This window comes from Penicillium psychrofluorescens (genome assembly GCF_964197705.1).
Source record: "Penicillium psychrofluorescens genome assembly, chromosome: 1".
In the NCBI taxonomy this organism is placed as follows: Eukaryota; Fungi; Ascomycota; class Eurotiomycetes; order Eurotiales; family Aspergillaceae; genus Penicillium; species Penicillium psychrofluorescens.
Window position 1 is genome coordinate 3,844,286 of NC_133439.1, and position 12,791 is coordinate 3,857,076.

Consider the following 12,791-nt stretch of genomic DNA (forward strand, 5'->3'; position numbering starts at 1 on the left):
CAAACCTCATTTTTCTTTTGCCTTCAATCCGTCGTCTGCTTGGGGGATTTGTCTTTTGTACCGAGCATGCATGTACGATATCCTTTGCTGGTGTCGAATCAAGGAGGAACAATACACAATGGATTGTGAATGGTAGTAACCTTGGAAGGAATTGGTATAAAGGCATTGTAATTTCACGAAGTGGGTATCTCGGTAAGTAAGCAAGTAAGAAAATTGATGCATTTGGAAAAAACCCAACACGAATTCTCCCTTTCGCCAATGCAATGAATTGGGTGCATAGTCTTCTTCTATAAATCTCAGTCATCACGGCAATTCAATGACCACCTCTCCACGGGCATCCCTCCACTGCGCACCCATCCCCCGGATGTTTCGTTCACTCGCCAGAAACAGGAGGAGGTAAATATGCATCGCGACCTCGCCCCATGCATATACCCTCAGTGAGACCTGTGTCGTGGACAAGGCAGACGTAACATCTCCTCCAGACAGGAGGGGTGGATGTATATCTTCCTCTGCCTTCTCCAGGATACACCACACGCCCCAGCCCGCACGCGCATCTCTCGCAACGAACTCAGAGAGGAATGTCCAGAAGCGATGGAAGAGTGCAGCGTCCCAATCATGTCGATGCGCGGATGAATCCCGTGCGGGATTTGGGGGTTGCTGTTGCTGTTGCTGGCGTTGCTGTTCCTTTGCTGGATCGAGGATGTTGATGTGAACCAGCCAATGTCCTCGTTCTAGTTTCTCTAGATCCCGCGCTTGCTGAACGGGCCTGTAAGTGCGGGATGGCTTGAGGCGTTCTGCTAGCATGGAGAGGGTGGGTGTTATGTGGGTTGTGAAGTGGGTGTTGGAGATTGGGGGTGGTAGAGGGTGGATTTCCAGTGGGAGAATTGTGAGGTTGGTATATGTAGCCCTATCTGCAAGAGGATGGGTTCGGGTGCCATTGGGGCACTGGCCTGCTAGTTGGTTGCCGGTAGACTGCTTAAATGCCGGCGAGCTAGCTGTGATGGGCCCGACTGACAGCTGCGCTGGGGATGGTGACCGTATACGACGCCGTTTGACCGCGGGGAGATCCGAGCTGCCTTGTTCTGGGCGCGCTGCAGAATCCGACGCCGCCGGGATCTCTGGCTGCGAGTCAGGGATGACACTGATGAGGCTCTCCAATGATTCTCGACGGTTCTGGACACCGTCACAGGGATCTGACAGGCGGCCATCTTGAGTGGATGTATCAGAAAGACCGGCCTGTGGCTGAGAGACACGGCCACTCCGGCCGATGGATAGGGCAACGGCGCGCCTGCATTCGCTGGACCCTGATGATCGTGCCCTCTGAGGCTGGCTGAGTAGCGAGGATGGGACGGAGATGGCCTCTGTGGAGGAGTGGAGGTCTTCGTCATGGCTTTGACGATCATGCCGCTCGCCGGGATTGTCACTGTCCAACCCCAGCCACACGGGCTGTCGCGACACACTCTGGAAGTGCAGGATGGCCGCGACCTGGGCACGATAGCGAGCATCGTCGCTGCTGGCACTGGGTGCAGCGACGTGGACCAAAATCTCGGGGTCCATCAGTAGGACAGCCCATCGCACCAGGATGACCCGATCGGGGGGTTGGGGATTGTGGCGTCCGAGCGACGAAGGGTGCAGCTCAACTATTTGTCAAAGTAGAAATGGACTGGTCGATTACAGGCAGTACTTCCGGGGTACCTCTGCTAGGCGCTAACCGAGTGTGGCGGCACGGGTACCTAGGCGGTCTTCAGCACTTTGGGCCTTCTCCACTGCCTCGTCAAACATCTTCTTCTTCCTTGTCTGGTCGGCCTGTCATCGTTCTTCTCTTGCATAACCATTCACTCTTGCTTGCTTTTTCTCCATCCCACTCAACCTTCCTTCCTTTCTTCCTTCGCCTTGAGCCACGCCCTCCCTTTCGGCCTCTCTCGCCCCCTTCATTCCCTCACGACCCCATCTGCGGGCCCTCCCGAGACCACGATCGCACAGATCGATCGCAGCATGTCTTTCAGCGGTGGGGTGTACCCCATGGCTCAGCCCATGCAGACGCAACTTCCTGGTGAGTTCCATCGCTCCGAGATACTCTTCCGCCTCGGTCCAGCTCCCTGCATCGCACCTCGACCATGGTTCGATGCGTTTACATCCTTCCTCAACCGTCCCCTCCCTCCCTGGACAATTGCCCCGGCGCAAAGGTTGTCTCTGGTCTGAAGATCTTATCAAGCGATCATATTGGATCCGAGACTCTGGCCACTAGCAAAGCACTGGCCGAGAGCGGATGGAAGACTACAAGGAACATACAGATGCTAACAGCTCGCCCGTGCTGCTCTCCCTGAACGGGAGGAACGCATGGTGCAATCTACTACAGAAGAACCAACTTCCCCTTCGAGAGGCGGATTCGGTTCGGATCTATTCAAGTTGTTTCAAGGCCCCAAGAAGGTTACTCGAGGTGGGTGATGGCCCGGCGAGATCGGGATGCGATCGAGAGGATTGACCCCAGCTAGATGGCGCGGCCCCGAAACGGCGAGGGCCCAAGCCCGACAGCAAGCCCGCTGTGACCCGGCGTCAAGAACTCAACCGTCAGGCACAGAGGTAATCACAATACCCTTGTTCGAACGTCTGTGCAGATCTGACCGTTGCAGGACCCACCGCGAACGGAAGGAACAGTACATGCGTGCATTGGAGACCGAGGTGTCGCGACTACGAGAAGCCTACACAACCGAGATTGCCGATCTCACCGCCGCGCTCCAGCAACACAAGACCATGGTGCATACGATGCACGAGGAAAATGAGATTTTGAAGGAGATCCTGAGCGCCCACGGAATCCAATACGAAGCCGAATTCGAGCGTCGCCGCGCGGAGCGACCTCCCATGCCTGGCTACCAGTCTAGCCCCGTTACTGCGAGCACCACCGGCTCGCATACTGCCGGTATTACGCAAAACGGTAGCCATCAAAATGCAACTCCGCCCACGACGATCTCTACTGGTCTGAGCCCTCGTGCCGAAGGCGGTATCGAGCGTATGGATGTGTCGCCGGGCATGCCGTATGCGCCGCAGCAGCAGGTGTACCAGACCAGTCCCGGTGAGCAGTCTGTGGGCCTGGATCTCTCGACGTCGGCGAGCCCGGAGACTCCCGTGTCTGCTCTTCGCGGCGTTTTCGAGACCGACCCACAGCTGCAGGTTGATTTTATCCTCACGTATGTTCTTTTACCCCAAGCGTTGAATTGCTGGCTGACCCTCTTGAATGATCACAGACTGGAAGGCCCCTGCCGCGAACACACCGACTATCTGTGCCGACGGTCCATCACCGAAGCCGACGACGAAGACATGCCGTTTTCAGGCCACGCCCTGATGGCCACCTGCCCTCCACCGAGCTATATTGCCAACACCACTGCGGAAACTCCGTACCCACACAAGACCTACGACCTCCCACTCGCAAACCTCGGCACCCTCCTCAACCTCAGTCGCCAGCTGGTCACAGACGGCCAGATCACCCCGATCATGGCCCTGCAATGCCTCAAGAACCACGAGCTGTACTCCACCTTGGGTCGCGAGGATGTCAAGATCATCATCGAGACCCTCAATACCAAAGTTCGCTGCTACGGCTTCGGCGCTGTCGTCGAGGACTTCGAGCTCATGGATTGCCTGAGCAGTGTGGTAGGCACCAAGGTCGAAGTGGGAATGTCGGGTGCTCACGACGACTCCATGTATGCCTGAGCTGGAGCCCACGCTTTACCAACCCGCCCTCTCCCGGCGAGAGCCGTGTACGCAATGGAAACGATTATGATCTGATGTCTGGCAAAAAAAATAATTGCTGAAATTGTTATTAAGTGTCTTGTGTCTCTCTCTCTGTGTGTGTGCATAGTGGAGTGAGCTTGGAGCTGCTGTATCCTGCGTTTATTCGTTTTTTGCGCCCTGTGTTTATGTCCTATATAGCGGACTATCAAGCCTGTCGTTTTTTTCTTCTGTCTTCCATCGTCAGCTGTTTTTCTTTTGTCGTTCTCTTGATGAGCCAGGTGTGTGTATATATGCTGAAAAGTCCAGACTGCCCGTGACAATGGGCTTCTTGTTTTGATTTTTCTTTTTTTTTTTGTGGTCTTCGAGCTATGCCGGTTGCCAATGACATATTATCTCCGTCTACACATATTTGAGCCTTTCATTTTCCACTGTCATTGTAGTTAGAAGTAGAAGAGGAAAAGGTGCGAATATGTAACGGATATTCATTCATGACTCTTAACGAACTTTTCACATATGCACAATCAAGGCAGAAAAAACAAAATCCAAGTATAAGAAAAGTCTACTCCTCCGCCTCCTCGCTCTTCTCCTGGGTCTCATCCACCTCGGCCTCATCGTCCTCCTCGAAGGTGGTGGCCGGGACGCTGTAAAGACGCAGCACGGACTTGTTAGGGTCCTTGATCAGGACGTACTTCTTGACCTTGTCAGCCGGCTCGTCGGTGTCGAGGGTGCGGATGCGGTCGACGATCGTGCGCACAATACCCCAGCCATTGGTCAGATTGAGGTTCATCTGGCTGGCGAACTCGCGCGGCTTGTAGCCGACAACACCCAGGATGACATGGCCTGCGGCGGAGCGCGGGTTCGCGCGCGAGACAAAGCCGAGCTTCATGCCGTCGGCCTTGGCCAGGATGGCCTGCGTGGTCCAGCGGGCCAGCTTGGTGCTGTTGTTCTTCATCTCGGTGGCGATGACGGCACCGCGCTGCGACACCAGCTTGGTGCGCCAGTCCAGCGCACTGCCGGAGCCCTGTGCCTTGGGGTCGAACTCGTTCAGCGCCTTGACGATCAGGTGCTGGTCCGCACCGCCGGTGGGGTTCTTCATCACGGCGTCGACCTCCGTGCGGACGATGATCTGCACGGGCTCCTCGTCGCGCTCCAGCGACATGTCGAAGCGGCGGTACTTGTACCCCTTCGAGGCGAGGGGCTCGGTCTCCTCAGCCTCGTTGTAGAAGGGGTTCGGCTGGGCGAACTCCACCTTGGCCGACGGCTGCTCGGACACCGTCTGCAGCGCAAAGTTGTGGTTGATGAAGGTGGCTTCCATGGCCAGCGCGCCGGGCGTGTTGATCTGCTCCGGCTTGTTGCCGGCGGAGGCCTCGGACATCTCGAGCGGGGCATCGATCGCGTTCTCATTGACAGTCACCAGATCCAAAGACGAGCCTTCCCGCTTATCGAGGAAGATCTTGTTGCCCTGGTGGGTGATGACAATGTCCCACGAGTACACACTGCGCGTGGCGCACATGAGCATGGAGAGGATATCGGCGGTAGCGAAGACAGTCGCCTCGTCCTTCTCGGCCAGCTCGTGGATGATGGGATCCTGCGAAGTGGTAACATTGTACGCGGCGCGGTCAAGCGCGGCCAGTCTGCGCTCAGCGTTCTTGACAGGCGGCTTGTCGAACGACCGGTCGTAGTAGTAGAGGAAACCATAGGAGTCCAGATCCTCGCCCTCGGGCGCCTCGAGGTTCAGCTTCGACAGACGCGCAAAGTCCACCTCCTCCAGCATGTTCCAGTCTGGCCGAACGTTGACCGATGGTTCACGAGTCCGCTGCGGCTTGTCCCAGTCCCTCCATCCGAAGCGGCGTCCGCCACGGCCGCCGCGTCCACCCCGGTTGTCGTAGAAGCGGTCACCCTGTCCCCGGCCCCCGGGACCAGCACGCTGGAAGCCACCACGTCCGCCGCGCTGGCCCGGACCACCGCGCTGACCACGGCCACGGAAGACGGTGCCGCCGCCGCGGCCAAAGGTGCGCTTGGCCGACGAGCGGGCGTTGTCGACGACGGAGAAAGAGGATTCGTCCTCGGCCTGGATGGTGAACAGGCTGGATGAGCCGGCGCCATACACCTGCTGGTCTTTTTCATTTTTTGGAATTAGTGCCTGGGAACAATTTTGCAAAAGACAAATATGGAACAAAAAAGAACATACCTCTGAAGTTCCGGTTGTAGGGCTGACGACCTTGCCTCTCACGGTCCTTGGACTCGGAGGTCCAGTCGGCCATGCGGCCCAGCTTGTCGCCCTTGGAGAAGGGGGCGTAGGGCACGCCCTCGAGCATGTTGTCGCCAGAGGTAGCGGGGCCCCAGGTGTCCTCCGAGGGGAGGGCAGCCACCAGGTCGGCAATAGATATCGGTGCCATTGCGTGTGAAATGTAGTCCAGTGAGTCTTTCACTGACTATGTAATGAGACCGAAAAAGGGGGGGCTTGGTTGATCAGAAAACCCCAGACGGATGGTGACTGTGGATTTCTGCGGCGGGCAATTTTTGTGTCGCGAGTGGCTGTGGCTGGGGTGGGTTCTTTGTTGCACCGCCACATCACGTGTGGCGGTGCAACTTTCTCTTTGTTCACTTTCAAGTGTACGGAGTAACTCTTGGTTGACCATATCGGCTTGTCATTATCTGCACGAGTAGCTTTCATTTTTGCTGATCCGTTGAATTACGTTTAGGACAAGCCAAACCTTTCAAACCTAGAAGCCCCATCTGTCAACTTTAATAAGAAAGGTTTCGCAAACTACGAAGTTGGGTTGTACAGATTATTATTCTGCGAGTGGTTATGGCCAATTCATCATATACTATTAAGTAGTCATCGATCTTGTCAACCATATGGCCAAACAATTGATCAGTATTACAAAACCAAATTCCTCACAAATATGTAAGACCTTTTTTCCATTTTCCAGCATATCTAGCTTTCGTCCCATTTTTTTTACAGTCCCACGAGGCCTTGTTCAATCATCCAACCTCAGAGAACTGTTTCTATACCAATCGAAAGTGATTACAATTTGCTCGAGCTCATCTAAAGAAAGTAGGTGAAGAAGATCACATTTCTCTAGGTCTTGATAGAATCCCCCTTGTAAAAGGAAATTCTCTCCTCCGAAGTTTTGATCCACGTCATTACAGTTGTCGCCTTTGGCTCGCTCAGAGATCGTTACCTCGCCGTTGGTGCTCTGTGGTAACAACGTCCACCAGTCTCCAAGGCCACACCATAATCCATGAATTATGCGATCCATAGCCGTACGCCATCGGACGATGGAGATTGTTTCGATGGGGGTTCTCAATTCATTGCTTCCTTCCTGTCTGCTTCTCTCTCTGCTTCTCTCTCTGCTTCTCTCTCTGCGTACTTCCTCTCTACTAATTAACTAACGCTAGTAAAGTTAACGTTACATGACAGAGCTTCGTAAGCAGCAGAGACCCCATGGGCCGCCGCCGGGTGCCGGCATGTAAGCTTCCCCCCCAAGCCACGAGGGTCCGTGTCCTACTCCCCCCCCCCCCCCCCCCCCCCAAGAGATGGCGTCGAGGACCAAACGCTACCGGCTATTTAGAGAGCAGATCAATTTAGCCAAATATGCAGCCTGCTACCGCGTATTTATTGTCGGCAGAATGCAACGAACGGTGCCATTTGAATGGACCGGCTAATCATATTCATTCAAAGCAGCCGTGGAGAAGCCGATCATCCCGGGGATTTTGAGGAGTAACGCGTAGGATATTTTCTCACATAAAACCCCATTCCCCAGAATTTTTCATCGTAGTTGCCCTAAGAAGATTTTCACTAGGCTCTCAGCTTAGTACATCTGATCTCGGGTACAGCCGCTCACCATGGCTCCTAACGTTGCGGGGACTGAACTATCCGCGAAGCGTCGGCAGTTTGCTGGCGAGCCGGGTTTCAAAGGTCTTGTTAGCAATGGACGGACTTTTGCGATCGCATTATTTGCCTCTCTGGGTGGTCTGGTTTACGGATGTATGTCCTGCTGTTTTGATTTCTCTCCTTTCAAATTGGATCATAAAGCTCATTGTGGGATAGACAATCAGGGAATGTTCTCCTCAATTCTCACGATGCACTCCTTTCAAGCGGAGGTCAGGAAAATACCCTCTGAACTCTCCTTACAATAAAGGTGGTTGCTAATCCAACATAGATCAAAGGCTATGCCGCCGAAACCGGTACGAAGCAAGCTATCACGACCGCAATCCTGGAGCTCGGTGCATGGGTTGGCACCTTGCTGAATGGGTGGCTGGCTGATGCGATTGGCCGTCGTTCAACTACTATCCTCGCAGTCATCGTTTTCTGCATCGGTGTCATTGTCCAGGCAAATACCCATGCAGTCAGCTTCATTCTCGGGGGTCGGTTTGTCACTGGCCTGGGTGTGGGTAGCTTGAGCATGATTGTGCCCTTGTATAACGCTGAGCTGGTATGTTTTCGAGCCCTAGTTCGGAGGCGAATCCACCCAGATTTCCTAATATTCATAAGGCCCCTCCCGAAATCCGTGGCTCCTTGGTCGCAGTCCAGCAGCTGGCAATTACCTTCGGCATCATGATCAGTTTCTGGATTGGGTACGGATGTAATTTCATTGGCGGTACGGGCGTCACTCAGTCACGAGCCGCGTGGTTGATTCCTGTCTGTATCCAACTCATTCCCGCTATTGCTTTGGGCATTGGCATGGCCGTGTTTATGCCCCAGTCTCCTCGTCACTTGATGAATACGGGTCGCGAGGAGGAATGCCTGAAAGTCCTGGCCTGGCTGCGTGGCAGACCAACAGATGATATGCTGGTGCGTATTGAGTATTTGGAGGTCCAGGCTATGCACATATTTGAGAAGGAAACTGCGGCAGCGAAGTATCCCCACTACCAGGACGGTTCTGCTAAGAGTCGATTCATGATTCTGGTCAACGATTATAAGTCACTTGTCACGAATCCTTCCCTGTTCAAGCGATCTACTGTTGCTGTGAGTACTCGTTCATATGCTCGACCTTTGGAATAGCCTGGCTGACTTGCTGGTTTTTCTTAGTGCTTGATCATGGTTTTCCAGCAGTGGAACGGAATCAACGCCATTAACTATTACGCGTGAGTTGAAATTGATTTGGATAATTTTTCAATACAGCTGACGATATCCAACGCACAGCCCTTTCATCTTCAAGGGCATCGGCCTGACTGGTAACACCATTGATCTTCTGGCCACAGGTGTCGTGGGTATCATGGAATTCGTCTTCACCATCCCCGCCGTCCTCTGGGTCGACAAATTTGGTCGGAAGAGCATTCTGATTGCCGGTGCCGTCGGCATGGCATCCTGCCATTTTATCGTCGCTGCAATTATTGGTACTTACCAGCATGAGTTTGCAAGCCACAAGTCCGCCGCCTGGGCAGGCGTGGTCTTTGTTTGGATATACTGTATCAATTTTGGGTACTCGTGGGGCCCGGTGGCTTGGATTGTCGTTTCGGAGGTCTTCCCACTGTCGATGCGCGCCAAGGGTGTTGCTCTCGGTGGTAGCAGTAATTGGGTGAGTGGTCTCATTCGAAACCTGTTCTATAATGCTGACTCTGCGAAACAGCTTAACAATTTTGCTGTTGGTATGGCCACGTCCCCGTTCATTTCCACCACCCAATTCGGCGCTTTCATCTTCTTCGGCTGCATCACTTTGCTCGGAGCCTTCTATGTTTGGTTCTTCGTGCCTGAGACCAAAGGCCGCACTCTTGAAGAGATGGACGAGCTGTTTGGCACGACCGGTCTAGCAGCGGCTGATAGTGAGCGCAAACGTCGCATTGAAGGAGAGATTGGCCTGTTGGCACTTCTTGGGGAGGAAGACGGACTTCCGTCGGAACCAAAGATGGCATCTGATGAGGCTATTGAGAAGCCGATCCAACACGAGGAGGTCCAACACGAGGATAAGAACACTCCTCCCCTTTCCAGTGCTTGATTTTTAAAACAAATCAAATTTGGGCCTTTGGGCAAGGTGTCTGCAATGTGGTGCATATAATACCACTTTCATTCCGTTTAAGGACGAGGTGGGGAATTTTATCTCTGGCGATAGGGCTTTATCCAATTTCCATGCTAGTTGTTTTCATATTCTTTTATTCCCTCTTATCCTCTCGCTCTCGCCGCACTGGCAGTGGGGCAGTCTTCGGTTTTCAGGACTTTGAGTAAAGACGCATATTAATATATCCAATGTCTGCAATAAACTTGTTTCAGTTTCGACCTTTGACTAGGCGTGACTATTCCCAGTATTACGGCGGCCCGGCTGTGCGAATATGGCTGGCTTAACCTTGCGTCATTTATTCTAACTTCTTGAGTTGACTAGAACGTCAATCCGGTAAGAATTGAAGCCACTAAATCTCAGCTGCGCCTTAGGCAGCAGCTTTTTGATGCCGCTCTTATCGGTGGGGCCGACCTCGGGACCATAGTCTGCGGATCCCCAGAGCAGCGCAGAAATTCAAGTTCATCACCCGCCACCACAAAGCCCACTATGTCGACGGTTCCCAACGCCCGATGGAGCGAGGTAGTCAATACTACTATTACACCAGCGCAGTGGGAGTCGACACCGACAATCACCAGGTCCAAGGTGAAGGAGAGCAGCTTCCAAGGCCTGTCAGCATCGTCCAGCTCCATCCACCGCTCGACCCTAAAGGGAGTGGTAATGCAAGATGCCTCCATGAGGGATGACATTGCCCTTCAGTCTGCAGATGGCAACGCCATTATCCGCAGTGATCTGCATGACTGCACCGTCACCAATACCTGGGTCAAGCGGTGCACATTCAAAGGCTGCGTCCTCAGCAACGTGCGCTCGCACCGCTCTACTGCGCGCAACTCGCAACTGTGCGATCTGAATAGCTTTAATCGCAACGAGGCCACGGATAGCGTGATCCAGGATCAGAGCTATGTGTGGCGCACCTCGCTGAAGAAGTCTGCTGTGCGGGAAACGAGTGATCTCCGACGGAGTACACTGGTTGGGACAGATGTCTCGAATAGTAAGCTTCGCAAGGCTACTTTACATGACTGCGATGTGACCGATTGTGTTATCTCTGGGACGAACTTTAAGGGGATGATTCTGAAGTATGGGGTTTGGAAGAAAGGCAACCTTGTGGGTCGGATTGGGAATCGGGAGGTTGTGGCTATAAGCAAGGACAGCGGAGTGTCACAGGTGAGTTGCGTTTTATGGAAATTTGAGAATAAGGATAATACTGATCCTTGCTACAGGTTCTTGGCCCTGTACCTGTTTTCCCTGAATTGGATTCCAAGACTCGATCCCCAAGAGATAGTCCTCCTTCCTATTACGCGGAATCGGACGACAACCTCGATAGTGATGGCGCTGTCTCTGATGATTCTGAAGATTTGCCACCGCCATACAAAGTGTGAACGACTTTTACTTCCCTCTCGCAGCAATGATGTATTGAATAGCAGGTTTGACCTTGTGCGTAGCTTTTCATGATCATAATTTTCTATATGCGCTCGGTCATTACGTCTACTAGGCTTTTACATTACCAATTTCGGTACAACGACGCTATTCGCGAATAGGGAGAAGCCTTCTCTCTTATAAGAAAATATCAGTACTACTTTAAACCCGAAGGGTTTTAATACGGGCTCATTTAGTTCTCTATCTCCGTCGCACGTATCTAGGCGGATAGCACCACAAATCGTGCGTATAGCGCGGCCTCGGAATCATAGTGCGCTAATACCAAATAGTCCTTCGACAATGGCTATATCATACTCACTCGCGAAGATCCTGATTATTAGATTCTAATAATTCCGAAGTTATGGATACCATACTTAATATCGGTCATAGAGTCTGCGAAGCCAACATAGGCGTCGACGAGCGTGTTTTGCAGTCTGCGGCAAAGGTATTCCTCTCTTTCGGATTCTGGGAACATCGAAAGGTGCATATTGTCCCCATCGTGACATGTCACCTAGCAGAAGAACTGCGTGGGTAATTCCTATCGATCAAAAAGATCGCCTACGACGACAACGAACCAACGACAATGAATCAAACGATTGTTTACGGGACAGATGGTGGTATTTGCACAGCAAAAAGACAGCCATTAGATTAAACAACAAACATCGAAGGCAGGCCGCGACCAAGTCAACTGCGACTATGATAATAGTGACTGCGATAAATTAGGCCAGGGGGATCCACAACCTAGTTTTTGCCATCCTTTTCATCTTAGACTAGGACAACAGTAGGATGAACGTAAACAGACATTGTTTGTCAGCTATGTCGACTGGCGAACTAGCTAACTAACGATTAGCTACCTAAAACAGGATGCTAGGGGTTGAAGTTACTTTGCGCACTTCCAGTCAGTTCGTCGGTAGGGACAAATAATGTTGGAACTAGTTTTAACATTGGTGGGGGAATAGATTCTGGGCATTGGAACTGATTTGGACTTTGGAGTGTTGGAGCTGGGTTTGACGTTGGAATAGATTCTGATCCTGGTTGAAAGGTGGGGATGGATTCTGACCTATGAACCGACATCGAAATCCATCCCCGCCTTTGAACCAACATCGCAATCTATTCCCACGCCAGAGTCCATTCCAACGTCAAAACCAGTTCCAACACTCCAACGTCTGAACCAGTTACGACGTCCAAATGTCTATAGAAACGTTCAAGTTTTCAGTCCAGGTTAAATAAGCAATCCTCTGAATTACAACAACCCCTCCTGGCTTACTAAAATCACAAGCGCTTAATGCATTCCTAAGTACAGGATCACTACTATCAACAACAAAGCGTTTTCCAATCCTCTTTGAAGCTTGAGCGAGAAATTTACTCATTATTAACATCTAGCAATAAATCTAGTAAGCAATCCGATGCCGCTATCTCTTGGACCTCGACATGGCGTGGAGATTCTCTGACAGGGAGTGTTCTCGGCCAGCCCTAACACGCCAGTCATGGCAAGAACTCGGAACGCAGAAGCCCGATTACGGAGGCATAAACGGCAGGTGATCAAGGAGGCTCCGCTTCGAATGCGCAAGTCTGTCACGTTCCAGCACGGGAAATCCGTAGAATCAGGTAAAGAGAAACAGTATCTATCGTAAATCTGCAATC

At 52.4% G+C, this 12,791-nt stretch overlaps 5 protein-coding genes across 5 annotated transcripts; 3 read left to right on the plus strand and 2 right to left on the minus strand.

The window, feature by feature from the left end:
* Positions 1-303: 303 nt before the first annotated feature.
* On the minus strand, positions 304-1,557 carry PFLUO_LOCUS1425 (uncharacterized protein; the record flags this gene model as incomplete). The annotated part of the gene is made up of 1 exon (XM_073778463.1): positions 304-1,557. One exon carries the CDS (start codon positions 1,555-1,557, stop codon positions 304-306), a length of 1,254 nt encoding a protein of 417 aa, XP_073635515.1.
* A 1,104-nt stretch (positions 1,558-2,661) lies between these two features.
* Positions 2,662-3,708, plus strand: PFLUO_LOCUS1426 (uncharacterized protein; the record flags this gene model as incomplete). The annotated part of the gene is made up of 3 exons (XM_073778464.1): positions 2,662-2,665; positions 2,702-3,188; positions 3,246-3,708. 3 exons carry the CDS (start codon positions 2,662-2,664, stop codon positions 3,706-3,708), a joined length of 954 nt encoding a protein of 317 aa, XP_073635516.1.
* A 580-nt stretch (positions 3,709-4,288) lies between these two features.
* PFLUO_LOCUS1427 (uncharacterized protein) lies at positions 4,289-6,128 on the minus strand (the record flags this gene model as incomplete). The annotated part of the gene is made up of 2 exons (XM_073778465.1): positions 4,289-5,847; positions 5,921-6,128. 2 exons carry the CDS (start codon positions 6,126-6,128, stop codon positions 4,289-4,291), a joined length of 1,767 nt encoding a protein of 588 aa, XP_073635517.1.
* A 1,453-nt stretch (positions 6,129-7,581) lies between these two features.
* On the plus strand, positions 7,582-9,674 carry PFLUO_LOCUS1428 (uncharacterized protein; the record flags this gene model as incomplete). The annotated part of the gene is made up of 7 exons (XM_073778466.1): positions 7,582-7,723; positions 7,787-7,839; positions 7,899-8,171; positions 8,231-8,704; positions 8,768-8,823; positions 8,882-9,257; positions 9,309-9,674. The coding sequence occupies 7 exons, from the start codon at positions 7,582-7,584 to the stop codon at positions 9,672-9,674; spliced, it is 1,740 nt and encodes a 579-aa protein (XP_073635518.1).
* A 546-nt stretch (positions 9,675-10,220) lies between these two features.
* PFLUO_LOCUS1429 (uncharacterized protein) lies at positions 10,221-11,110 on the plus strand (the record flags this gene model as incomplete). The annotated part of the gene is made up of 2 exons (XM_073778468.1): positions 10,221-10,895; positions 10,952-11,110. 2 exons carry the CDS (start codon positions 10,221-10,223, stop codon positions 11,108-11,110), a joined length of 834 nt encoding a protein of 277 aa, XP_073635519.1.
* Positions 11,111-12,791: the final 1,681 nt, after the last annotated feature.